Below are 27,309 nucleotides of genomic sequence, written 5' to 3'. Positions count from 1 at the left end.
AACTAAGAATTAATAGATCCACGCGCAGTATCCACCTTCTTCTTAACCAGAAATTCAAAAATAACTTCACGTCCAACAATCAACAACGCAGCCGGTCAACACAGCTTTAATACACCAAATGCCTAATTTCTCTGCTTAAGCTGATCAGTGTCAAGCCGACTCGGCATTAAAAGAGTATCACTTTTTACTCTCCAGACTTTGTACATATTTGTATATATGTTTATATGTGTTATTTTACATTGTATTCTTTAGTACGAGGACTACTGATATCCATGAGTTTATATTTTTACAACACTAAGCACCCCACTTGTACTTTGTTCCAAACTTCTTTGTATATATATTCCTCGTATTATTATTAATTACTACTCACCTGTACCATACTAACTTTTCTCATCTCATTACCACACTTCACTTTATAAATTATTACAGTTAAAAATAACATGTTTTAGGATTCGACAAAAACTTATGTATGCTTTAATATGGCTGATGATGACCCCTAGGTGGGTCGAAACTAGTTCCATGTAATTTATAATATCGTAAATACATATAGTATTGAAAGGTGGAAACCTTTACTGTGTTACTATTCATATGTCACAAATTTTCGTTATTACCGCTTAGATGATATTGGTTCCCATAGGGAATCTGAAATATTTGTCCTGAATGAGTAAATTTATAATACCAACATAAATGGTCCGTTATTGGACATTACAAATTTTCCAGCTAACTCATTCTTGGTTGGCAGCGTTTCGCCCCCGTGTGCTAGGTTGGGCTCATCATTTGGTACCTAGCACACCTACCAAGATACTGGCTAGTGCATACTGTGCAGGCCACTGCATAGGCCATTTGAAGCCACCGGCAGTGCCAATACACTACGAGAGACTTTGTCTCAATACCAAAAATTGATACCTGCTTGGCCATCAGATGATATAGATGTTGATTCCCATAGGGAATCTGAAATATTTGGACCGAATGAGTAAATTTATAATACCAATATAAATGGTCCGTTATTGGACATTATAAATTTTCCAGCTAAACTCATTCCTGGTTGCCAGCGTTTATATTGGTATTACCGCTCAGTACGATCACATTTTTCTTAGACCTGAAAATGTTACTGTATTTATCATCCCTTCTGAAAGAAACTTAATTTCCATCTTGGGTAAGAGGCATCGCCACAGTTGCGTGATTATAGGAAAAGGCCTTCCTGAACTTCAAGTTAGCCTCAGGAATGTTCAGTTTTGCTTGCCGGAAAGTGAGCCTGTTTGTGCTTGTATTTCATATTCCATTCAGAAGGTACAAATGTATTTTGTACTGAGGGGTACAGTGAAGTATAGCTAATATTTGTCGCGTGATACGGTAGCCTATATCTGAATTAGGAACATAATCGTGTGGAACTGACTAGCGTGATGCATATTTGTCTTGTGATAGCCCAGTTATGGACATGGAAAATGTAAAACTCCTTAATAACTTAATGAAGACAAAATTAAAATCTCATCAGAAAGCGGACTGGCATAAGCGCACAGAGGTCGCAAATATTGAAACTCTCATTGCACCGTCGAGTTTCAACTCGATCATTCAAGTTGGTCAAAGTTTTGTTCAATTCAAAATGGCGGCCAAAGTCATTCCTCGCAGTTGCACATGGTCCAATGTAACCTCCGATTCATTGTCTAAGAGTGTGACCAGAAAATAATGTTTAATAACACACTGCTCTGAAATAAAAGGCTTCTACTAACATTTGTTTTGGAATGTGATCCGCAATAATACTTCGATATTTTTGTTGGCCCCTGTGCTCATATTTTCATATTTGCTGTCTGGTGTTTTTCCCACCTTTCAGTGTACGGTACTTATTATTTTATAATCCCAGCAGAAAAGGTTTTCGTATTTGTTCTCTCGTGTTTTTCACACCTTTTAATACTTTCCTCTCACCTTTAGAAATGGTAGATAGGCCTATAGTTTTCACTGTATCCACGGATACACGACGTAAAATGCCCTCATGTCAGAAAAACCATATGTAGTGTTTCCATATCACTGTTGGACAGCTTTTATTTGTATGTTTTCTCGCTTAACACGTTCTTTTTCCTTGTCCCCTGCAGAAACGTCATAATGAGTTTTATCTCTATTCATATTTTATGAAGACAACAGAAGTAGCCTAAAAAGGTAAACCTGTCTATTGTGACAAGTATTGCATTTGTCATGAAATTCAATCGTCTTTTTTAGTTAGATTAAGTAAATAACTGAAAAATTGCTTTAGTTCTTGTATAACAGTAGTTATTTGACACAACAGTCTTTCAATTCTTGTGTGTAGGAAGATTGTAACAGTTGCATTCAACTTACCTGTGCTATCTTTGGAACTTATCTTCTGGTGGTATACATTCATTGCCCATAACTTATGTATAAATGTTTTCTTCATTTCTTTGGGAAGTTCTCCCGAGCTACTTTTTACATTGTTTCTTTGCTCCAAAATAAAAAAATTTCTGGGTTTTTCCTTGTTGATCATGCACATTGTATATTTCTTATTTAAGGCAGATGAGGAAGGGAATGACAGCGCACTGTTGTCTGAGACAAGGAAACAGGTAACATTCATGAGTCCATATGAGCGCTACAGACAGATTCTACCATTCATGAGTGAGCTTGAAGCTGGTGAAGAAACAGAAGTGCAGCAGGAAGCAGAAACGTCCAAAACAAATGATAGTGATGAGGAGAGAATCCAGAGGGTATGGTTATTTATTATTTTCAAATCACAGTGAAGAAATAATTGTTACAACTGTAATAACAAGATTACAATTTGCACCAAAATTCTGGGTCTTATTTTTTTTTTCAGGTGAGGGAACATTTCAAACAGGTAGCCAGTAAAAATGCACAAGAGGAGCCACAGCCTATTAGAAATCAGGTAATGGTATCTATGTTCCACTTCAGAAATTTTTTGATATTATATTTTATTTCTTGCAGGACATTAGTGTATATTGTGGCTAAATTTCAATAATGGTACTGATTATTTATTGAGAAGACAAGAAAATGATCAACAACACCTTTGATATTAAACTGCTTATGTGCTAACCAAATGAAATTATCACTGACTTTTCAATAAGATACCTGTGTTTGGAATCCCATATGCAGAATGTTTGAAATGAAGTATCTCACCCCTGTGGTTCAGACTACATGCAAAACTGGATGTCCCATGCCTGTGAAAACTATATCAACAGTTTTGTAAGAACATGAAGTGGTAGTGGTGGTTTTCTTGTTTTGTTTTTCATATGTGGCATTCTAATCCAAATTTATATGTGCAATTCATTTAGCCCAATGAATAATCAACTATGCAAGAAGAATATAAAAATAAACTAATATCGGTGCATGATATTACCTTATTCGCAACCTCCCAATGACTTCCGAACTGTTTGATGTCAGCCTTATAGCACTGTGTTCCAAGTTCATATCTCAATGTCTTTATGTGAAATTTATGTTGGCTAAAGCAGAGGCAGGATTGGTTGGTGTTTTTTTTTTTTTTTTTTCGTAGGCTCTGCAAAATTTTAACACACATGGTTTACAGAAGAATGGAGTTGGGAGAAGATCAATTAGGCTTTAGAAGAAATGGAAGCAATCCTGACTTTACGTCTGATCTTAGAGGACCGAATTAAGGAAGACAAGCCCACTTACAAGGTGTTCGTAGACCTAGAAAAGGAATTTGAAATGTTGATTGGACCAAGCTATTTGAGATTCTGAAGGTGATCGGGATCAGATACCAAAAAAGGAGAATTATCTACAGTCTGTAAAAATATCAGTCTGCAGTGACCAAAATTGAGGGCTTTGAAAAAGAGGCAGCAATCGAGAAAGGAGCAAGGCAAGGTTGCAGTCTGTCCCCTCTTCTTTTCCATGTTTACATAGAACAGGCGATAAATGAAATCAAAGAGGAATTCGGAAACAGAATCAAAGTGCAAGGAGAGGAAATTAAAACCCTGAGATTTGCCAATGATATTTTTTTCTGAGTCTGCAAACAATCTGGAGAAATTGCTAATGGTATGGACAGAGTCTTGGGGAAGGAATACAAGATGAAAATAAGTAAGTCCAAAACAAAAGTAATGGAGCACTGTCGTACAAAGTCAGGTGATGCAGGAAATATTAGATTAGGAAATTAAATCTTAACCCTAGAACTGGCAATGTTAATTCTTGTGGTGACAGCCATATTAGGCAGGTTTTACTTGTCTAAATAAAATACAAAATATCCACAATGTATGAAATAAATCTATGAAGTTTTATATATCTATGTATAGCTAATACACTGAGGATTGTCATGTTGATACGAAATTACGTAAATATTTTGACAAGAAAAAAGTACGGTCTGTTCAAAAAAGTATAATTCCTAAATTCAAAATAATAATAATAATAATAATAAAAATTTTGATCATATGTACACAAAATTGAAACATGTCACAAACAAACTGAGATACAGTGAAACTCTGTTAAGAAGTTTTTCAAGGGACTGCAGGAAAAAAAACTTCTTAAGCAGGAAACTTCTTAAAAGGGGTAATGCCCAAAAACTTATTCTGTACTTTGAAATACATGTGAAACACACAGCCAACAGATTTCCTTACTTGTGAACAATACCAAAATAGGCCGATATATAAGAGCTGCTAACAGAAAGCCACAATATAAAAATTTGATTATCAAGACAATATTTTTAGAGATAAAGTAAAATAATTGAACATACCGTATTATAAATATATTTGATAAGAGAAGGGAACATATTAAGTTATATAAAAACGTTGCAAGGTTTGCTTATTTTAGCAGGCAGAACCATTTCCTTCCACGCTTCCCTTTCCTCTGCACTTACACTCTCTGCTTCGCAACAAATTGTTTTGTAAACGATGCCGGCTCGATTTTTAAAGCGTTCGAGCCACCCGTTAAGGTACCCTTAATTTGCATGCAGCTTTCGCCTGCACAATAGTCCTACTGAAAGGTATGTTAAAACTTCGCTGCTGTTTAAACCATATTAGCAGAGCTTGTTCTATTTCATCATACTTTTCAGATTTAACTTCCGTACAATTTGCTGAAGTATTCCCTGCAGAAGCAGAGATCTCTTCTTTCTTTGCTATAATACCGTTCAAAGTAGACGGCGGCATCCCCAGCTCCTTTGCCAATGCAGCACGTGAAAGTGTAGATGACTCCACTTTCCTTATAATCTCCACTTTGTCTTTTATTGTTAGTGCCTGTCGCTTGATCTCTTTCCTCTAAGTTCCACTCATTTTCACTTAAAAAGATTGTATGTTGATATTACAACTAACTTCACCGACTCCTATTCATACTAATTACGACGCTACACTATGGTTGGCAATCCGTAGCTTAGGCTTACAAGACGTGTACTACAGTTTGTTAGCATGTGCTTTCTATCTTCCTCACACCCCTGACACCTGCTTTAAGGGTAACGGCAGCAAATGGGAAATCTAGCAACTTATTCTTAGAGATTCTTAGAACCTAGGCCTAAATCGCCTCTGCATTTCTACTGGTTGTCACGGCAACGGGCATAGATTCTGGCTGTTTCACAAGTACCGCATGGCCAAGCCAGTATTGAGTTTATTTTCCCGCTTCAATCCTCTTCATGCTGTAGGTAATGAAGAAAAGAAACACAGGTTCGAGGTTGCAGAAATGAGTGCATGGAAAAGTATCTGGGGTATTATGTGGGAGTGATAAAGGCGCAGTAGCAACGCTAGCACATCTAAACGTAAACAGTTTCTTTCCCCACGGGAATTTTATTTCGTGCCTCCTCATCCTTGTGCTACATTCTAATAATGCGATGTAATAATTACGAGTGATACGATAATACAATGTTTAGCTCGTATAAAGGTAAAGTTAAAAATAACTTTCAATTTTATGCCAACACGTGGTATTGCAATGCCTCTGTGTGCCTCCCACCAACACCCAGTTGGCTATCAACATTCGTTCAACTTCGTAAACGATCGGGATCTTTCGGCCGGCTGTGGCGGCATGTGTATCAGCTGGCTGGTGGCAAGTCGGCTGTTTTCTGCATAGTGTCGGGAGGTTGTTTTTATTCACCTCACTAGTAATGGACATGGAAAATCTTATCAGTTTAGTTCAAAAACATAATTTCCTCTACGGCAAGACCCATAAGTATTATTGCAACAACAACGTAAGAGAGAATGCCTGAAAGGAAATAAGCAAGGGAATGAAAAATCAAACAGGTTAGAATATTCAATTTTGTGGTAGATTAACAGTGATGTTGTGGACAAAAACACTTTATGGTTTTTAATTAATGTTTAGGCCACCTCGATTAATGACTTCACCCTGTCGTGGCCCGCAAATTACTGCATTCAAGTTTTATCAAACCATCCATTGCGTGCTTTATGTTTCCCACGTAAAATCCCATTCGATTCTATTCCGCTAGATGGAACGGTGGAGTGGAAATTTCGACTGATGAGTTTGATTCGATTCCACAAGGTGAGAGTGAGCATCTGCTGTCTGTGTTGTCATAGCGTGACGTCATATGGCCTTGGCAGGCCCGCACATGTTCCGTGACACCAGACACACATCGCGAGCGCGCAAACGGTCTAACACAGGGTGCAACTTGTGTGGAGACTGGAGGGTTCTAACCATGGGCTGCTTTGAGCGGACGTTTTCTATCTCAAGGGGCTCTAAAATCTGAACTGTTTAACCGGGAAATATATTTACAACAGAACACTTTAAACGGGAAAAATATACATATATCTTAATGCAACTGATCAAGGGACCAAGAATATCACACTTCTTAGGCAGGAAAACTTCTTATGCGGGAACTTCTTAACCGAGTTTCACTGTATATGGATTATTGATAATGTACCTGTAATCCACTAAAGCTTCATCACTCTGTCAGGTATATTCTTGAAAATATTAGGGAAAAATATATTGGCATTCCTTGGTCAGGAGGCATGACCTTACATCACGTTGTTGTGATAGGTTGCGGTATAGCAGACTAGTCATCAATTTCCGATATTTGATTCAAAGAAATAGCTAATACACATTCCGAATCCGACTCTGAATCTCTTGGTTCATTCTCATTATCCTCAAAGTCAGATCCATCAATTTCATCTTCTAACATATTTTGCCATACTTCATCACTAAATGTTCGTAATGAAGATGCCATATTTAGACACACACACTGTATTAAAAATGTGTATAATAAATCAAATAACAAGATTATATACAGAAGTAAATAACTTGCACCGAACGGAAATCTACGAAATAAAATGAAATAGAATAGCAAAGCAGAGCCCGTGAAGGTTTGTTTACGAATACTAGAGCAATGGTGGTCAAACAGGTAGTCGGAAAACCGCACTCATATATTTCCATGAAATTGCGCCGAAAGAGGTTGCAAATATGAATGAAACTGAACTCATGGCTGCTGTGGACATCAAGAATGAAACAAAGTAGACTGCCATGACATCTGTTGAGGAATTGAGGAAATTGTGTAATGAAATACGAACATGTTGATTATTTAATTTGACATTGCCACTACAGCAGGGAGCAAAATGTCGAATATTTGACAGTTTCACAATTAAGTATTTATTTATTTTCCACCTAGTCAATACAATGATTGCTTAAGGCAATTTTTAATGGTCAAAAGTGGTACATGTTTCGTATATTATCAACATCTTCAGCCACATAACACTGTTTAGATGAAAATATATAAAATTGACAAAGTAATGCTTTAGAGGAAGTGACCTTAAAATTAACATAAGATTGACAAGATGAAAACAAACAAACAACTCAAGAGAAAATATATAAATTATTTCTACAATAGAAAGCAGTCGTCAAGGAAACACTTGTACAATATTCCATAGAGAAATTGTCCTAATAAATATTCTTTTCTTAATAATTCATGAAAAAAGGTCAATTTATAAATTAAAAATTATACAATTTATAAGTAATTATCGAAATGAAGAAATCCTGATATCACAGTGCGGCTCTTATTATTAACATAGATAAAAATATAACTACTAATTCCTAGTTGTCAAATCTTATTAAGCCTGCTTTCCTTTGGAACAGTAACTCCTGTCATTCTTTCACAGTTTTGCGCCGGGTGTAATATTGATGATGCGTTCTTCCTTGCTCTTGCACCTGAGGAGGTGGAGGAGCAGGGGATATAGGTGTGTCAAGAATTTCCTTGCTGTCACCTATAGCTTCAACTGAGGAGGAATAAGTTGTAGGGCTATATGTAGGTGGAGAAATTCCAATTCTTTTTTCTTGATCCTTCTCAAGCATTTTCAAATATACTAGAATCTGATAATATAATGGATTCTTATATTCTACAGCCTCATTAAGGTTATCATTTTTCTTTACAAGTTGGTCTAGATGAATGTACAGGTCTTCATATGTGTTCATTAAGCTGCCCTTTTTTAACTTTTTTATGATGGTCAGGTCTTGTTCTATGTTGGTAAATTTATGACCTGTGGCAGTCATGTGTGATTCTCAGCAATGGGATCACACATGACTGCCACAGGTCATAAATTTACCAACATAGAACAAGACCTGACCATCATAAAAAAGTTAAAAAAGGGCAGCTTAATGAACACATATGAAGACCTGTACATTCATCTAGACCAACTTGTAAAGAAAAATGATAACCTTAATGAGGCTGTAGAATATAAAAATCCATTATATTATCAAATTCTAGTATATTTGAAAATGCTTGAGAAGGATCAAGAAAAAAGAATTGGAATTTCTCCACCTACATATAGCCCTACAACTTATTCCTCCTCAGTTGAAGCTATAGGTGACAGCAAGGAAATTCTTGACACACCTATATCCCCCGCTCCTCCACCTCCTCAGGTGCAAGAGCAAGGAAGAACGCATCATCAATATTACACCCGGCGCAAAACTGTGAAAGAATGACAGGAGTTACTGTTCCAAAGGAAAGCAGGCTTAATAAGATTTGACAACTAGGAATTAGTAGTTATATTTTTATCTATGTTAATAATAAGAGCCGCACTGTGATATCAGGATTTCTTCATTTCGATAATTACTTATAAATTGTATAATTTTTAATTTATAAATTGATCTTTTTTCATGAATTATTAAGAAAAGAATATTTATTAGGACAATTTCTCTATGGAATATTGTACAAGTGTTTCCTTGACGACTGCTTTCTATTGTAGAAATAATTTATATATTTTCTCTTGAGTTGTTTGTTTGTTTTCATCTTGTCAATCTTATGTTAATTTTAAGGTCACTTCCTCTAAAGCATTACTTTGTCAATTTTATATATTTTTCATCTAAACAGTGTTATGTGGCTGAAGATGTTGATAATATACGAAACATGTACCACTTTTGACCATTAAAAATTGCCTTAAGCAATCATTGTATCGACTAGGTGGAAAATAAATAAATACTTAATTGTGAATCTATTGAAGTGCGATACGGACCATGAAGCTGATTTTATGTAATATTTGACAGTTGTCAGTTCTAGGGTTAAAGGAAGTAGATGAGTATTGTTACTTGGGCAGTAAAATAACTCATGATGGTAGAAGTATGGAGGACATAAAATGCAGACTAGCATAAGTAAGGAAGGCCTTTCTTAAGAAAAGAAGTTTGTTCACCTCAACCAGTGATACAGGAATTAGAAAGATGTTTTTTAACACTTCCATCTGGAGCGTGGCTTTGTATGGAAGTGAAATAGACGATAACTATCTCAGAAAGAAAGAGAATAGAAGCTTTTGAAATGTGGTGTTACAAAAGAATGCTGAAGGTGAGATGGGTAGATAGAATCATACATGAAGTGATACTGAATCAAATTGATAAGAAAGAGATTGATTTGGCTGAATTTGACCAGAACAAGAGATTGATAGAACACATCTTAAGACACCCAGGACTTGTACAGCTAGTTTTTGAGGGAAGTGTAGGTGGTAAGAAAGGTAGGGGTAGACCAAAATACGAATATGACAAACAGATTAGAGCAGATATGGGATGTAATCGTTATATAAAAATGAAAGAGTTAGCACAGGATAGTGTGTTATGGAGGGCTGCATCAAACCAGTCTATGGACTGATGACTCAAACAAAAAGGCTCTGTTATCAGTTGTATTCCCATATCAGTCCATAAATTATTATTTGTGTGAAGTTGGTCTTGCAATCTAACGCATTCCTTATACTTTGGTGCTAGTTGAGGCTTCATCTTATCTGATTTCATGGTTGAAATCAGATTAAACAGATTTATTTTGTCTTACCTATTTAAAGGCTTTTATATTGTAGAAGAGAAGTCATCCTAAGATTTTATTAAGAAAATCCCCTTCATTTGTAAAAGAAAATTTATATATAGAAAAATGTCCTTCAGCATTGCATGATGTTATGGATTTTACAGTTCTTCAGTAAACTTCTTTTGTTTCATTTTCTTCTCCAGAGTGTCTTTCGATTCTCACATCTCAGTTGTTTGGTAGCAAGTTCTAGTGTTTATCTGTTTGGAAACGTTAAAAAATAATTCTCACTGTACATAAGGTATTTTCACTCAGCATAACTTATAAATGTTAATGTTTGAAATATACCCAGCACTATGGGAAGACAGCAACATCTTTTCAAAATTATTGTTGTATGACTAGCAAGAAGAATACAGTGATTCTTCGATGCATCATTTTTCAAGCGGAAGGGCCAAACTGATGACTGATGTGGGAAAACAATAAATGCAAGTAACATAAAAAATAGAGGGACTGTATTTTTACCTTTTTCTTTATGTAAATTGAATAATAATGATAATAATAGCATATTGCCTCCCGAGAGGCCTGGTGCAGGTCTTTCAAGTTGATGCCTGATAGGCGACCTGTGTGTTTATGAAAACGCGGCCCTATCTGTGATGAATTTTAATGCTGAAGATGGCTCTCACACACAGTCCGTGAACCATCAGAATTAACCAACGAAGATTTAAGTTTCCGACTCGATCAAAACCCCTTGGATCAAAGGCCAGCACGCTAACCGTTTAGCCATGGAGCCACACATGCTCATACTAGATATAACGGCGTCAAAATATTGTAACCCCAATATACGAAACCAAACCCCATGGCGCAACAGCCCCGAAGGGCCATGCCTTCCAAGTGACTGCTGCTCAGCCCAAAAGCCCGCAAATTATGTGGTGTCGTGGTCAGCACGACAAATCCACTCGGCCGATATTCTTGGCTTCCTAGACCGGGGCCGCCATCTCACCGTCAGATAGCTCCTCAGTTGTAATCGCATAGGCTGAGTGGACTTCGAACCAGCCCTCAGATCCAGGTAAAAGTCCCTATCCTGGCTGGGAATCGAACTCTGAGCCTCCGGGTAAGAGGCAGGCATGCCACCCCTACACCGCGGGGCCGGCATAACCACAATAACAGATCAGATGTAAGGCTTTTCAGGCGTTTGCTCTATTAACCAACGTTTCGTCTTAGGTCTGACACTAGACTCATCAGAGTGGGATCTGTCAGACCCTACCCACTGACACTGGGGTGTATGCAGGTGAACTTATTAGAAGCCCATTATAAGAGGCACAGTCTGATAACTGCATACGGGAGATAAAACTCCACAATGGAACTAACCACGATGAAAATAAAAAATTGCAATTTTTACGCCGTTTTGTTTCACTTTTCTTGACACCTCATAATAATTAAAAATCTTTAAGGTCAGTTCTGTTATTGCATATTAATGATACATGTGGATATTACGGCGGTAATCTGCACTTTGGTAAAGATTCCATAGACCCTTCACTTACGATAGGTTAGAGATCCAACACGGCGTAGCTCGGTCGATATCACATAGGTTAGAAATTCAACATTACACGTCTCGGACGATGTTGTAGTGGGCTAGGGGAGGCTGCCAACTACAAGATCAAGCTAGTAAAAAGACCATTGGTCTGGATTGGTTAGCTCAGACTTGTAACAAGATAATTGGGCAGGGGGGCAACAAAGCAGTCAACAGGCGTCTTAACATCCCACACATTCCGCAAGGTACAACGCGATTAATCACCCTGTGACTTATAAGAAGTGCCCAGCGCACACCGTGACAATTTTAAACTATGTGATTTTCTCAGCCAGCCAATAGCAACACAGAAAATGGTGGCAAATTTGTGTTTTACAGTGCCTCCTTTTTAATTCTTCTAAACAAGTAAGAATACTTCTAGGGGGTGGGTTAGTGGGTCAAGGAGAAGCGTTGGCACCAAGAGGCTCGTAGTGTGATTGCGCGTGAATAACCTGCGCACTGCACTGCAGCCTACAAGGTCCTTGCTCAAGACTAGCAGCTCGGAATCACTCGTACATTCTCACGTAACAGGTTGTCGCTATTCTGTGCTAAAGTACTGAGCTGTCAATTTAAATTCAGAACGCTTTTGCATATATTTTCTTACAAATGATTGATCAATGCAGGAAAATTTTGTCTGAGGACAAACATTTTTTTGACAAACGATGCTATAAAATGATAGTTCAAGGGACGATGGATGCGGGGGAATTTTAACATTGGTTTATATGGAACATTTTTGGGGCCGAATAAATTGAACGATGAATATGGATAAACAACAGTTCCGGGAATGATGCATTGAGGTTCTACTGTATATCCAAATACATTACAATTTTTTGCAACCAAACGAAACCCCTGGCGCAACAGCCCCGAAGGACCATGGCCTACCAAGCGACCGCTGCTCAGCCCAAAGGCATGCAGATTATGAGATGTTGTGTGATCAGCACGACGTATCCTCTCGACAGTTATTCTTGGCTTTCTAGACCGGGGCCGCCATCTCACTGTCAGGTAGCGCCTCAATTGTAATCACGTAGGCTGAGTGGACCTCGAACTAGCCTTCAGATGCAGGTAAAAATCCCTGACCTGGCCAGGAATTGAACCCGGGGCCTCCGGGTAAGAGGCAGGCACGCTACCCCTACACTGCGGGGCCGGCACAAAAAATTTAAAAACGACATTAAAATATCTAGGTTTGACAACCAGTTTTGATTCAGTTCTTGTAGTGCTTTCAGTTCATCTTCATAGGCACAAATAGATGGTTCTAGGCAATGTGCAAGATTGTCTGTTCCTCCACACCACAGTCACATGCAATACTTTGACAAAAGCCTCTTTTGTTCAGTACGTAGCCGCTCCTCCCTTGATCTGTTCAAATACACATGCTGCAGAAGGTAATATCCCTCAACCTTCTTTGTTGGGTCCATGATCAGGTGAGCATTGGTTGTTGGATTTCCTTTCCAATAATTTTTACATTCGCCGGTAACATTAAAGGTTTCAGAGAATTCCAGGGCAGCCTATGGCATGTGCATAATTTCAGGTCTGATGGAGGTTGATCCTGTAGAACTCTTTACATCAGTGAGCTCTTATTGGCCTCTTACTAATGCTTTCAATGTTATGTTGGAGAAGCCAAACAGCTGGTCCGATGTTTCTTGTCAGAGAGCTTTAAAAATTCTGGCTTTTTACCATGCACCATGTAGAAGGTTGCATTTGGGAGATGTTACGTTTGAACCTCACTATTAACTGCCCTGTAGATGGTTTTCCATTTTCAAACCAGGCTTAGCCAATTCATTTTATGACCGTGGAGCAGAAATTTAGAAAAGATATCACCATTATCAGTAACCTGTTACCTTACTATTTTTTTTCTATTTGTTTTACGTTGCACCGACACAGATAGGTCTTATGGCGACAATGGGAGAGGAAAGGTCTAGGAATGAGAAGGAAGCGGCCGTGGCCTTAATTAAGGTACAGCCCCAGCATTTGCCTGGTGTGAAAATGGGAAACTACAGAAAACCATCTTCAGGGCTGCCAACAATGGGGTTCAAACCCACAAGTACAAGATGGCGTCCGGTATTGTGAACACGCACGGGTGGCCCAGATTGGTTGCGCAGTAGATGTTAGTTTTCCCTCGTCCTGCTCGTGACGTCATCACAGGAGCACCGTGGCTGTGTAGCATACAACCGCACGTGTATCTTATATTGTTTATAGCTGTCTGTCTTATAAAGACAGGATTTCTACGTAATATCTATACGTAATTTCTTTCCGTATATTGCTGTTGGTTTATATAGTGGCCTACTGTATTTTGCGTAGAGAGAGAGAGAGAGAGTGAGAGAGAGTCGTAGTTCGTTTCTGTGAAATCTCTGTTTAAGTTGCTGTGTTTCGTGCAGTGGGGTGCACTTAATTTCTTTTCGTTAGTTGCGTGAATAGTGTAATAGTAGCTGGAGTGAAATTTCTGTGTTCATAGTATCATTGCGATAGAAAACTGTGCCGCAATCTACAGCGACACCTGATTGTTCAGCAGAGGGATTTCGATACCTCGCCTTCCGTGGAAGAAAATATGACGGGTCAATGGGAAGTCCCACCGGGGAAATGCTTTCCATTTCTTCTCGTACAGCTCTTGTGGGATGAATAGAGGTTATCTCGGGGAGGTCTACTCGTTCCATCGGAAGAAGGGTAAACCAAATAAAGGAATTTAAGTTAATTTTGACGGACACTCATGGAGGTGCTGAACTGTAACCAAAAAATCCACGGCACGTAACGCCTTTGAAAAGGCCTTGGCCTGCCCAGCGACTGCTGCTCAGCCCGAAGGCCTGCAGATTACGAGGGGTCGTGTGGTCAGCACGACGCATCCTCTCGGCCATTATACTGGGCTCCTCAATTCTAATCACGTAGGCTGAGTGGACCTCGAACCAGTCCTCAGGTGGAGAGAAAAATCCCTGAGCTGGCCGGGAATCAAACCCGGGGCCCCCTGGGCGAGAGGCAAGAACGCTACTCCTACACCACGGGGCCGGCGCTGAACTGTGACACATACCTTATATTATACGCAAAGTGTGTCAAATAATTAACACTAAAATCCTCGCTATACCACAAGAAATAGTAAAAATGTATGTTAAAACGAGAACATTTATACGCATACGACAAATGAACATTCGGGCAAGAACTGAAAAATCCATAGCAGCTCATCGGCGAAAGGCACGACAGTGGATTTCATCTTCAAAAGCAAACACTTCATGACGTCTGATCTCACGGGTAGGACTGTGTTCTAATTGTTTTTCCTATTCTTTCTTATTCTTTAATTTTAAAAAGTAGGTATATCTATGCATGGTTTCGAATATGAACTTACTTCTGCTGCTATTATAATGTGTGTTAAGCTCTAAACTCAATACCTGCGGAAGTAAGTCAGTATATCGTATGTTAACATACGGTAGTTCCATTACGGAAGTTTTGCTGTCAAAATTTAATATTACAAACATTTCATATTTCTAAATATTTATGTTAACAGATTTGAGAGCACGTAACCTTCCTCAAACTAAATAGAGGAACTTGGAAATGTTAATAAATTTCAAGCGTTGGTCAATGCACCGTTACATGACATTTATACCTTATTCGTACGAGAAATAATGAAAAACTATGTTATACTCTTTTTCACTCGTATAAAAGCAGTAATCTTTATGTCTGGTCTGCAATTAGTTCTGAGAGACTATAATGTTTGCTGGTATTACGAGACTCCTACTGATTTGTGCGCTCTGGACTCGGCTGCTTTGCTCCTACTGTGACGTCATTTCGTTAACCAATAGCAGCTCGTCTCGCGTTGGGCCCAACCTTTAGTAGTGTTTAAGAACCTTGGTGAACACAGTTATGTCTACTCCCGAGAAAGTAAGTGTAAAACTTGATTATAAGTGCGGTAAATGCCGTAAAACAGTTAAAAACAGCATCCTGTGTAAATTGTGCGATCGTTGGTGGCATTTTAAGTGCGGGAAGAGGTCCAGGGAGGAAAAATTTAATGCAATTGAAGACTGGTTTTGTGATCAGTGCGTTGCGAATATTGTTATTGGTGATGGCGGCTCGAAATCTAAAGATAGAGAGTATGAAAATGCGTTGGAAATTATCAATATTTTGCGAAAGGACATTGAGGATCTTAAAGCTGAAAATGATGCACTTAAGGATAAGATTAATATGATGGAGTGTAAATATTTGAACTGTGGATTAGAGGTCGAGTTGGATTCGAATTATGAACCTGTGCGAACTGAAACAGTTAGGCCTAAAAACTGTAGACGATGGGAATCAGTGCCGGTAAAATATGCGGGCTTCAAAAAGCAGATAAAGGACGATTGTCACTTTCCTGTTTTAAGGAATAGGTTTGAACCCCTTGCAAGTGGCACTCATGAATCTGTAGATAACAGCTCTGAAGTAAATTTGTTGGATGTTCGAAGTGAAAGTAACAAGAATATTGTAAAACCAAGTTGCCAAACCTCGCGAAAATCTGTGAAGATAAGATTTTTGCCGATAGTCAGGGGAGGAATATTGCTTTAGAATTAATTAGAAACAGCAAGCATGATGTTTCTGCTGTGATTAAGCCTGGTGCAAATTTTAATGACATAACCTCAGAAAGTAAAAAATACTGTAAACATTTAGGAGCTACGGGGGTTGCTGTTTATCTAGCAGGGACTAACGACGTGGGAAGAAATAACGCAAGGGGAATGATATCTTCCCTCAGATCAAGATTCCAAGAGTTGCATCACACCAATGTTGTGGTATTTTCGGTTCCTCATAGACACGATTTTCCGGCATGGTCTTGTGTTAACAAGGAGGTAAACAAGGTCAATGAAGAACTTTTGAAAATATGTAGGCACTTCAAGAATGTAAAATATGTAGATATAAGTAATTTAGGAAGAAGATTTCATACCTGGCATGGTCTGCACCTAAATAGGTTGGGAAAAAGGTATGTTGTAAATAGTATATTAGAGTTTGCTAATGCAATTAAAGATGTCGAGTGTAAAACTTTTCCTATTCCTCTAAAAAACTAGAGAAAATGACCGATGTAGGTTGGTCTGTTGTGTTAGAGTCAAGGAATGATATTAATGCTTATGGTAGTCTAGACAGGTTAGGTACTTTTAAAACTGTTATTGGAGAATAGTATTAATGGGCAAGGTAGACAGACTAGGTTAGGTTCTCATCAGATCACTAAAATCAATGAACCAGTAGAAACAATCATGAGCAACATAGTTATTTTTCACATTAACTTACAGTCAATTAGAAATAAAATGGATGAATTAGATGTAATACTCAATAAAATGCCTACTGATGTTTTGTGTGTAAATGAGCACTGGCTGACTAGAGATGAGACCAATCTATATATACCTCATGATTTTGAATTAGGAAGTATGTTTACTAGAGACTTCCCACTAACACATGGTGGAGCTGCAATATATGTTAAGAAATCACTTAAATTTGAAGTAACAGATGTTTCCTCCTTTTGCATTAATAACCTATGTGAATCAGTAGCTATTAGATTGTGTGAATATGATTTTGTTGTAGTATCTGTGTATCGTGCCCCTAACACCAACGTAAAATTATTTATATCACAGTTAGAGAAGTTGATTTCTTATTTAACTTGTAAATATGATCAAAAGATTGCTATAGCTGGTGACTTTAATGTAAATATCTTAGAGGTATCACAAAATACTCAAAACTTCCTTAATATGTTAAGATCGCATGACTTATATTGTACACATGGTGAACCCACAAGAAATAATGCATGCCTAGATAATGTTGTAACCAATGTACACAAATCATTTTACAAATGTTCATTTCTAGGACAAGATGCATTGTCAGACCATGGTGGTATTTGGGTTGAATTTAAAGTTAACTGTAAGAGAAGAGTTATCAAGTCATCAAAAGAATTAAAATGCATCAGACGTGTCATATCAATTAAAGGGGTTAATGAATTCCAAGACAAATTAATAAGAACAGACTGGACTAGCCTTTACGCCATGAATGATGTCAACCTTGCATTTTCTTATTTCATTAACACGATAATGATATATTTTAATTCAGCCTTCCCTGAAAAAGTTGTAACTATAAAGGCCAACAGCTCTAAACCAAGAAATAGAGTTAAAAACTGGTTTACGCCTAATTTCGGTAAAATGCGTAGGATTATGTTAGCTTATTATAATAAGTATAAATTAAATAATAATTTAAAGGATAAAGAAATATTCAAAAACTACAGGAAATTATATAAAAAACATATACATGAGGCTAAACTTGCAGCAAAAGACAGGTATATCCAAAGTGCGAACAATAAATGCAAAGCTGCATGGTCTATCATAAGAAGTGCTAGTCATACTTTAAATAACAAAGATGTGATTCCTCTAGAACCTGATCAGTGTAATAGGTATTTTATCAATGCACATTAAAGCACATGTGATCAGGATAATAGCATTTCATCAGATGGGGATGCAAGTAAACATAATTTCTCAGACTGGTTGCATAACTTTGATCTTCCCTCAAATGTATTGAATAATGATTTTAGGTGGGTGGAAGTAAATCTGCAAACAGTCAGAAGTATTGTCACAAATTTGAATTCATCTAGTACCCAAGACATTTATGGTCTCTCTAACAATACAATCAAAGCAGTTATTGACATGATATTAATGCCATTGACATTTTTAATGAATTTAATGCTTAGACAATGTGTTTTTCCTGAGTGTTTAAAGATGTCTAAAGTGATACCTACCTTTAAAAAGGGGGATAGAATGTGCCCATCAAATTACCGCCCTATAACAATAGTACCCATTCTGAGCAAAATTATTGAATCCTGTATATTTATACAACTCGATGAGTACTTTTTCAAAAATAATTTGCTTTACAACAAACAGTTTGGATTTAGAAAGGGTCATTCAACGATAAAAGCAGTTGAATGTGTCATCAAAGACATATTAAATAATTTTGAGAATAAAACAGTCACAGGTGCTACATTAATTGACCTGACAAAAGCTTTTGATTGTGTCTCGCATGAAATCCTAATTCACAAGCTTGGTTATTATGGAGTAAGGGGTCATGAACTGAAATTAATGGCATCCTATCTCCATCAAAGGAGACAGATGGTGGTAATAAGTGATAAAAAATCTGTTATGGAAACGGTTAAAACAGGTGTCCCACAAGGGTCTGTTTTGGGACCTTTCCTGTTTTTGGTCTATATCAATGACCTAGCATGTAATGTTCATCAGTTCTATATGCTGATGATACAACTTTCGTAAACAGTAATGTTGATATCACAACACTACAAAACCAAGTCAACACATCTGTTAAAATTGCTGAAAACTGGTTTCATCACAATAAATTAACTATTAACGTCACTAAAACAGAAAATATCATATTTACCTTGGATCACACTGTAAATAATGGCTGCCGTAATTCTGTTAAATTATTAGGCCTACATGTAGATACAAGACTTACATGGGAAATACATACATCAGAACTCTGTAAAAGATTAGCCAGGGTGTGGTATCTGTTGCGGAAACTGAAAACCTGCATCAGTCGGGATATGCTACTTGCATCCTATCATGCTTTCTTTCACCCTCATATACTGTATGGGATCAGGTTATGGGGAAATTGTCCCGCATCAAATAATGTATTTATATGGCAGAAAAAGGCAGTCCATCTAATTGCTGGATTAGAATTTAGAGACTCCTGTAAAACTTCCTTTGTGAGCCTAAAAATTATGACAGTTCCCTGTTTATATATTCTTACAAATATTATGCATGTGAAAGAGAATCTTTCCAAATTTAAAGAAAGATCTACAGTTCACATGCACGACACAAGATACATGAATGATCTGGATACTCCTTACTCCAGACTTAGTAAAAGCACAAACAGCCACTGTTATCAACAGCTTAAGATGTACAATAAGCTTCCACTACCTATTCGAACATTAGACAATAGTGCATTTAACATGGTACTGTCACAATTCTTAAGGAAAAAGGCATTTTATAGTGTAGAAGAGTATCTAGAATGTGGTATTTCAAAAACTGACTTAATATAGGTAGCTAAAATAATTTTTCTAATGACTCAGGCATAGTTACTAAGATATTGTATATAGATTATTTTTATTAATACTGACAATACCTAGTGTACATTTTCTGTACTTGATGGTGGAAGAATAAAATATCTAAAAATATCTATCTCCCAGATGCGAGCTCACAGCTGCACGCTCCTATCCGCATGACCGTCTCGCCCTGTGTTACCTTACTATTAACCTTCCCAAAGATGGTTTTCCATTTTCACACCAGGCTTAGCTTTCTTATTTTATGACCATGGAACAGAAATTTAGCAGAGATAATCACCATTATCAGTAATCTGTTTATTTATCTATTGGGAGCATGGTAGCCGACATTGTCGCTGGTTTCTTAGTGAAGTTATTGCAGTTCAAACCCCGATCAATAAACATGAAATTTTCAAAAGGTGATATCACTTTCCTATAGTTCAGATTCTGGAGATCCTACAGCTATGATCACAATGTCAGCAATCATGTAGAATGACAGTTTCTTTAGATTTTTTTAGTTGTCTACTCTTTGTTACAAAATGTAATACTATGACTTTCAAATGATGGTCTTGTTTTGTGCAGGTGACAGGGAAGAGGAAACATGAACACAGTAGTCTGTCCTCCCAGTCGAGTGAAGAATCATTGGTGCCCAAACAGGCAAAGAAGAAACCAAAAGTGGAGCCTAAACCGCAACAGAAAGTGAAAACTGAACGAACCCAGAAAGAACTCAAGACAGAGTTTAAGCCGTTTGACTACAGCAGTGTCAATTTTACCAAATTCCAAGGAGGTAGCAAAAATTCAAATAGTCAGAAAGGCAATGCTTTCCACAATATCAAACAGCCAAAGGTAAATTCTTTTGTAACATATAATTTTGAGTTTGTTTATATCCAGAGTCCAGATTTTTATGCAGTAATAGATTGGACTGCAAACTTGTTTGGTATAGTCTAGCCCACACTGTAGTTAATGTAGTGAGAGTTACATAAATTGTGAGAGTCTTACTTGACCGTACTCCTAATGTTTCTATAAATTTCATAGCAGAATCATTTCGCAGGAGGAGATAATTGGTACTCGCTTAAGTAGGTTGCAGTCAAGCCTATTACTGCATAAAAATCCATTCTCTATTTATATGATTTGAACATTTACCATAAATTCTATGGTAAATAGCTGAAATTACTAAGGATTTGTGGACCATAGAGCAAAAGTGTTTTGTTTAAGAATACATCCCTTAAAAATAGTTTTAAAAACATAAGCAAATGAGGACTGACCAAGGTGGAGCAGCACGTTATTAAAGCTCTGGTTGGTGCCTTTCATATAATGGCCTTATTATTTTTGGAAAACAGGCCTCTCTCATTGTTTTATATAATTGGAACAAATTGTACTCCAAATTTTGTGACTATTAGAGTAAACATAAGTTGGAACTTCAACAATGGTAACTTTTCTTAACACGCGAGAGGTCGTACCCATGGCAATTTGCCGCACTTTTTAAATATTTGTTAATAATTTCATTGCTGGCCGCTGTAGGGCTTAGGGTGCTCGTTTCATCCTTCCCCTCCCTCTCTCCCGCCTGACGTTGATTTTCATCAGTGTATTGCCTGCTGCGTTCTGGAGTAGTTGTAAGTTTTCTTTCACTCTCGCATCTGCCGCGGCAAATTGCCTTCGAGCGACCCCTCGCATAGTGTGTCCTTACATGACTGTATTTCCAAGAAAGTTTCTTAAGTAAAGATCATGAGGTTTATGGTGGCTTTCAGTGAAGTGTGGTCCTGTAGTTTTATCTTGAATTGTGACCAAATCATTCATTGAAATTTACAAATGCTTATGTTGAGGCAATTTGCTCACGCGTGACCTCTTGCGTTCTTTAGAAACTCACGTAATTTTACCAGATTTTGCAAAAAAAATCATTAATTTTTTACATTAAGAAAATATTGTTACTGGGTAATTATGTTAGTACTAGTTGAAAGGCAGTTAAACAGGATACATATTTATATTTTTATCAGAGCATTCACTACAAAAGGAAAATAGCAGTTCATTAGAATATTAAGCGTGAGCAATTTGCCTTCGCGCGACCTCTCGCGTTCTAAAACAGGTGCGACCTCTCACGTGTTAATATAGTAAAAGTCTGTTATAGCGAGAATTTGTAACGGCAAAAAAATTTACGTGCTATAGCGGATTGTCCTTATATCCGATTTTCCATAAATTTAAGAAAAGGTAGCCAAAAAAACTTCACTATTAATGTATCATGGAAACATATTGTACATCCCAGCAAAGTAATATTTTCGCTGTAAATTTACGAGGGAACAGCCTTTCTGAAATTTAAACCTACCGAGCTCGATAGCTGCAGTCGCTTAAGTGCAGCCAGTATCCAGTATTCGGGAGATAGTAGGTTCGAACCCCACTGTCAGCAGCCCTGAAAATGGTTTTCCGTGGTTTCCCGTTTTCACACCAGGCAAATGCTGGGGCTATACCTTAATTAAGGCCACGGCCGCTTCCTTCCCACTCCTAGCCCTTTCCTGTCCCATCGTCGCCATAAGACCTATCTGTGTCAGTGCAATGTAAAGCAACTAGCAAAAAAAGAAATTTAAACCAACGTGATAATACACAAACTAACCTCTGAAATCAGTGATGCATGCTGACGTATCTTGAGATAATTACTGTACCTACTGTAGTACTGAAATCAACTGCCGGGCTGAGTAGCTCAGATGGTTGAGGCACTGGCCTTCTGACCCCAACTTGGCAGGTTCAATCCTGGCTCAGTCCAGTGGTATTTGAAGGTGTTGAAATACATCAGCCTCTGGTCAGTAGATTTACTGGTACGTAAAAGAACTCCTGCGGGACTAAATTCCGGCATATTGGTGTCTCCGAAAATTGTAAAAGTAGTTAGTGGGACTCAGGTCAATATCATCATCATCATCATCATCATCATCATCATCATCATCACTATTACCACTTCTGAAATCAGTTGTTTATTTCAGCCTTTTTTACCAAGCTAACGAAAGCTATCTGTCCCATTATTCACACACTTATGAAGAAGAAGAATTATGAAGGCATGTTCTCTCTCATTTCAAACTTGAATGTTTCTTTTCACCAGTCAGCGGGGATTAATAATCATCAGCACCAGATAGGTCGCTAGTGCAGCTAGCAGACGTAGTGAGAAATCGATATGGATGATCGATCGTGTTCAATTTAAATCTGGCCTTCAGAACACACAACTAAAAATGCCTGTTGTACACCATAACATTTTTTCTTTCAGTTCAATACTTCACAAGAAAAATTTCAAATTTTGTCAAAGATTGTTTAACATTGCTGAAGGTTTGACAAGATTTGAAAATATTTGTCAAGGTTTGATAGAATTTTGTTTTAATATAGAGAAAGGGCCTGTCTGTCCAGTTAAATCTGCTATGGTAATGGATTAAACCATGCAGCCATTGTCTCAACGCCGAGTGTTGGGCGGCAGTAAATAGCCTGACCCATTATAAGGACCAACGGCTAAGGGCAGAGGAGTCCTTATAGAAGGGAAATGGTCCCTCAGTGGAGGAAATGCCACTGAAAACCCCATATCAACTGTAGCGTCTGTACTCCAGAGGCGCAGCCTACAAGTTTCAGCTGGCAGTAGCTCTAAAATGCCTTTGGGAGTGGTGAACCCATCGTAATAAAAGCCTCGGAAAATGCTAGGGCGTTCCCCACAAGCGACTTGCAAAATGGTAAGGCATTCCCTACAAGGAACGTGCAGTTTTTGTGATGCTGGGAGAAATGTGAGAAATGGGCGACCAGCAACCAAATGCAAATACATCAAGATAGCAACCATCAGTGTAGTGACACTAACAGGGAAAGTGGAAGAAATTGGAGATTTTATGGTTGACAAAGATATAGCATTGCTGGGAATCAGTGAGACCAAATGGAAAGGAAAAGGTGAGAGGAAACTAAAGAAAGGATACACCTTGCACTATAGTGGAAGAAGAAAAGCCAAAAACGGTTTAGGTCTCATAATTAGAAAAGACCTAGAGGAATACCTAGAATTGGTTGAAAACATAAATGACAGGTTGATTAAGGTCATATTGAGACTTGAAAGTGATGTTCAAGGGTATGCTCCACAAACAGGAAGTACAGATACGGATTTAGAGGAATACCTTGAATATCTGGAAGGCCATATACAGGACAAACAAGTTGTGATCATAGGAGACATGAATGCCCAAGTAGGTCAGGAAAGAAAAGGAGATGAAGAGATTATAGGATCATTTGGATATGGGAACAGAAACAAGGCTGGAAATATTTTGGTAGACTTTTTTGTAGAAGAAATAAGCTGATCATTGGTAACACATGGTTTCAAAAGAAAAACAGTCAGAAGATAAAATATAGTTGGGATAACGAAATCAAAACTCTAATAGATTACATTTTGGTCGAGAAAAGTAACAGAAAAATGTTGGTAGATGTAACAGCCCTCCCAAGTGAATCTTTTGAAGAAGATCACAGATTTGTGATAGCTAAGTTAAAGATGGGAAAGATACAAAAAATGACTGGGATTAGGCAGAGAAAGCTAAGGGTGGAAAGATCAAGTATGGTTGAGGGCTTTGATACACTACCCTACCCAGAGAGAATCTGGAAAAGGGAATGGATGAAGAAGAGAAGATGGAGAAAAGGCAACCAGCAGTTGTGGTTCTTGGACTAGCAGTGTGATATATTCTTAAAAGGAAGAGAAACGCACTGTAAGGCATAATTTACATGGGGAAAAAGATGAATGTTGATCTTCTACATAATTTTTTAATGTATTTACTGCCTTAACATCACTTGCAGAGGTTATGTTATTTTGTACTTACACACACGAATTGAAAAAAAAATTATAGCAATGCAACAGAAATTCATATCTTATTGCATGAAAACATATTAGGAATTCAATAATAATAATAATAATATGTGAAGATCGTCATAAATTGAACATTACTGATGGTGTTTACTTACAGGTTATCATACAATATTAAACATAGAAGCTGTCCACTTCCTGGAGAAATTTCTCTTTATCTTCTCATACGCTTCCATTTTATTGTGATACTCTACGGAGCTCCCTAAATATAGGCAGAGATGTGCTTCATACTTTAGCAATGAACACGTTCCCTGCGGCAATGAGTTTTGATGACTTAATTTTACATCTATCGGCCCACCAGTGACCCGATGCTGCCTTTAGTTATTATCGGTTCGGGTCACCGGTGACCAGGCGAATTTGTCTTTGGTTAGTCCCTATTATGAAACCCAAAACAATGCTGGAGCACTTGTTGCATGCATTATTGTTGAGGAGACATTCTGATGTATTTACCTCTATGACAGTTTTCCGATTCAACAAGTACGTGACCCAGAAATGACCCCAGAAGTAAATGTTAGTTTCTCATTCATTCATCAGTTTTTATGGGAATATGATAGGCCTATGTTAATTATTTTCATATCATGCTTGTAACAAAATAATATCAAAAAGGACAAAGCTGTACTTAGGGTCATCATCAGATACTGAAGAGAAATCACCGTCACTGTTATCACTTTGTTCCAAATAATGAGCAATTCATCCGGGATCCAATGCCGTCCTAAAGCTCTTTCTTTTCCGTACCACGGGTGTGTCAGAATGCAAAGGCTCCATGCCTTAAAAAAAAGGACGTGAACTTGCTTGTAAATGTAAATAAGATGATAAACATATCCAATAAATAAAAATTAGAAAACTTATATTCACTTACCTGAGAGCAATGTGGATAGGAATAGGTTACACGAGATGCCAGAAGAGTGGTACTCCTTGTATTAAACAACAATCTGCCACCTGAAGGTAGCAGCATTGTAGGCTTCATTCACCGTAACCGCGCTAAGCGATTCTCGCATAAAAATATAGGATAGACAACAATCTGAACACAGGGTGACCCGAAGTGATATGAATGGAAGATTTTCTAAAAAAAACCTTTGGGTCACCTGTGGGCCGATCGAAACTAGAAGTATGCCTCAGTTCTGTACTTCCAGTAGGAACACTATGTTGCCATTAGTTATCAGAAATTTGTAACTGTGGCGTAGTTACTTACTCCGCAATTTTGGGAAGTTTGCACCGACGGATAAGAGTAACATGCTTCGGGACACATGGTCACCCGAACCGCGAGGAACATGTAAATACACACGCAACATCCCCGACCATGAAGCCATTTTTGTTGGCTACATTCCTAGTAATCCCAGCATGCCTGGCAACCTAGCGCACACTGTTAATACTCAAATTCCAATGGTCATGTCTGCCAAAGTCTTTAATCGACAAGACATGAATTACGTTTCAACACACAACCTTTTATAATGCAAAATAAAACACACCAGCATAATTCAAACAAGGAACCAGTTACCAAAACTGTCAAAAAGTGTAGTGATTAAAAATGTTTCACCCTGCAAAATGAAAGTTAAAACTATTCTATGCTATATTACATTTGCATTTAAAGTTCCCATTCACAACACTAAATTTGAATACAGTAGTTACCTTACAGAGGCTTAAGGAAGGAGTCCAAAGTCGCTTGCTTCAGTCTTTGCCGGCAATGGTGTTCCTTATCACAAAATTCTCCACTCGCTGGATAGCCACCAAATCGGGTAGCGATTTATCATTTACTGTATAAAATGTTTTTAATACATCTAAAGCACTCATGACTGCAGACTATGTTGGTACGTCTGTGATGTCTCCGTCCTCCTTACTCTCGTCGAATTCATCATGTGAGTTAGTAGACCTAACAAGTTCAAGAATTTAACTCTCACTCAGATCCCTGCACACAGGCACACCTTCGTCACCTTTGACATAATCGCCAAATTGACAGGTGACTTCCAGCTGAGAAGAGGCATGATTCCACCTATGTGGCACTTCAAGATGAGGGAGTTCCTCCTCAATAACTTTGCTTTCTGTTTCACTTCGTCGGAAGCCAGCGTGTCTGAAGCATGTAGAAATTGCATTGGGAGATATGGTTTCCCACAACACGGACTTCTACTGTATTACTTGCATCTGGCAGCTCTGTCCTTCAGCATTGTCGAGGTTCCGGATTTGTTCCATGCACGATTGCCCTTTCCAGAAACCACCCTGGTATTTGCAGCACAAAAGAATGGTTAGTCATTCTCTGCTGCGTTTTCCACCTTTGCAGGGGTCACCCTTCACCACAAGAGTCCTTTGGGATAATAAATTATAGAAAAGTGCAGATTCCTCAGCGTTGTAGACATCTTTGAGCTCGTTCCATTTAAGAATTTCACAGAGAATTGGAAGCCAGTCATTTCCGGCTTTTTCGTCTACACTTCCCGATTTGCCTTTTATTGTGTGAAGCGAAATGCCATGTCTGGCTTTAAAGCAGTTTAACCATCCGTCGCTCCACTGGAAGTCTGAAATATTTAGTCTGAGAGCCAAGTCTTGCGCCTTAAATTTTAACACGGGTCGTGAAATATGAACACCTGCAGCTCGTCAGGTAAACCACTGACAAAGGGCAGCTTCAAGGTCAGCATGGTCCGCACCCCGCAGTTTTTTTTACTCCCGCTTGAACTGCTAACTTTTGAAACAGC

The 27,309-nt window shown here is 38.0% G+C and overlaps 1 protein-coding gene across 1 annotated transcript in view; it reads left to right on the top strand.

The window, feature by feature from the left end:
• Rrp6 (exosome component Rrp6) overlaps positions 1 to 27,309 on the top strand; it is a 189,046-nt gene that overhangs the window by 148,721 nt on the left and 13,016 nt on the right. The window contains exons 13-15 of the mRNA XM_067149157.2: positions 2,520 to 2,711; positions 2,819 to 2,887; positions 20,353 to 20,616. Of these exons, the coding sequence (XP_067005258.2) occupies positions 2,520 to 2,711; positions 2,819 to 2,887; positions 20,353 to 20,616 (525 nt within the window). The remainder of the gene's footprint in view (positions 1 to 2,519; positions 2,712 to 2,818; positions 2,888 to 20,352; positions 20,617 to 27,309) is intronic.

Source organism: Anabrus simplex, chromosome 6 (assembly GCF_040414725.1).
Source record: "Anabrus simplex isolate iqAnaSimp1 chromosome 6, ASM4041472v1, whole genome shotgun sequence".
Taxonomy (NCBI): domain Eukaryota; kingdom Metazoa; phylum Arthropoda; class Insecta; order Orthoptera; family Tettigoniidae; genus Anabrus; species Anabrus simplex.
This window is presented reverse-complemented; position numbering and strand designations above follow the sequence as displayed.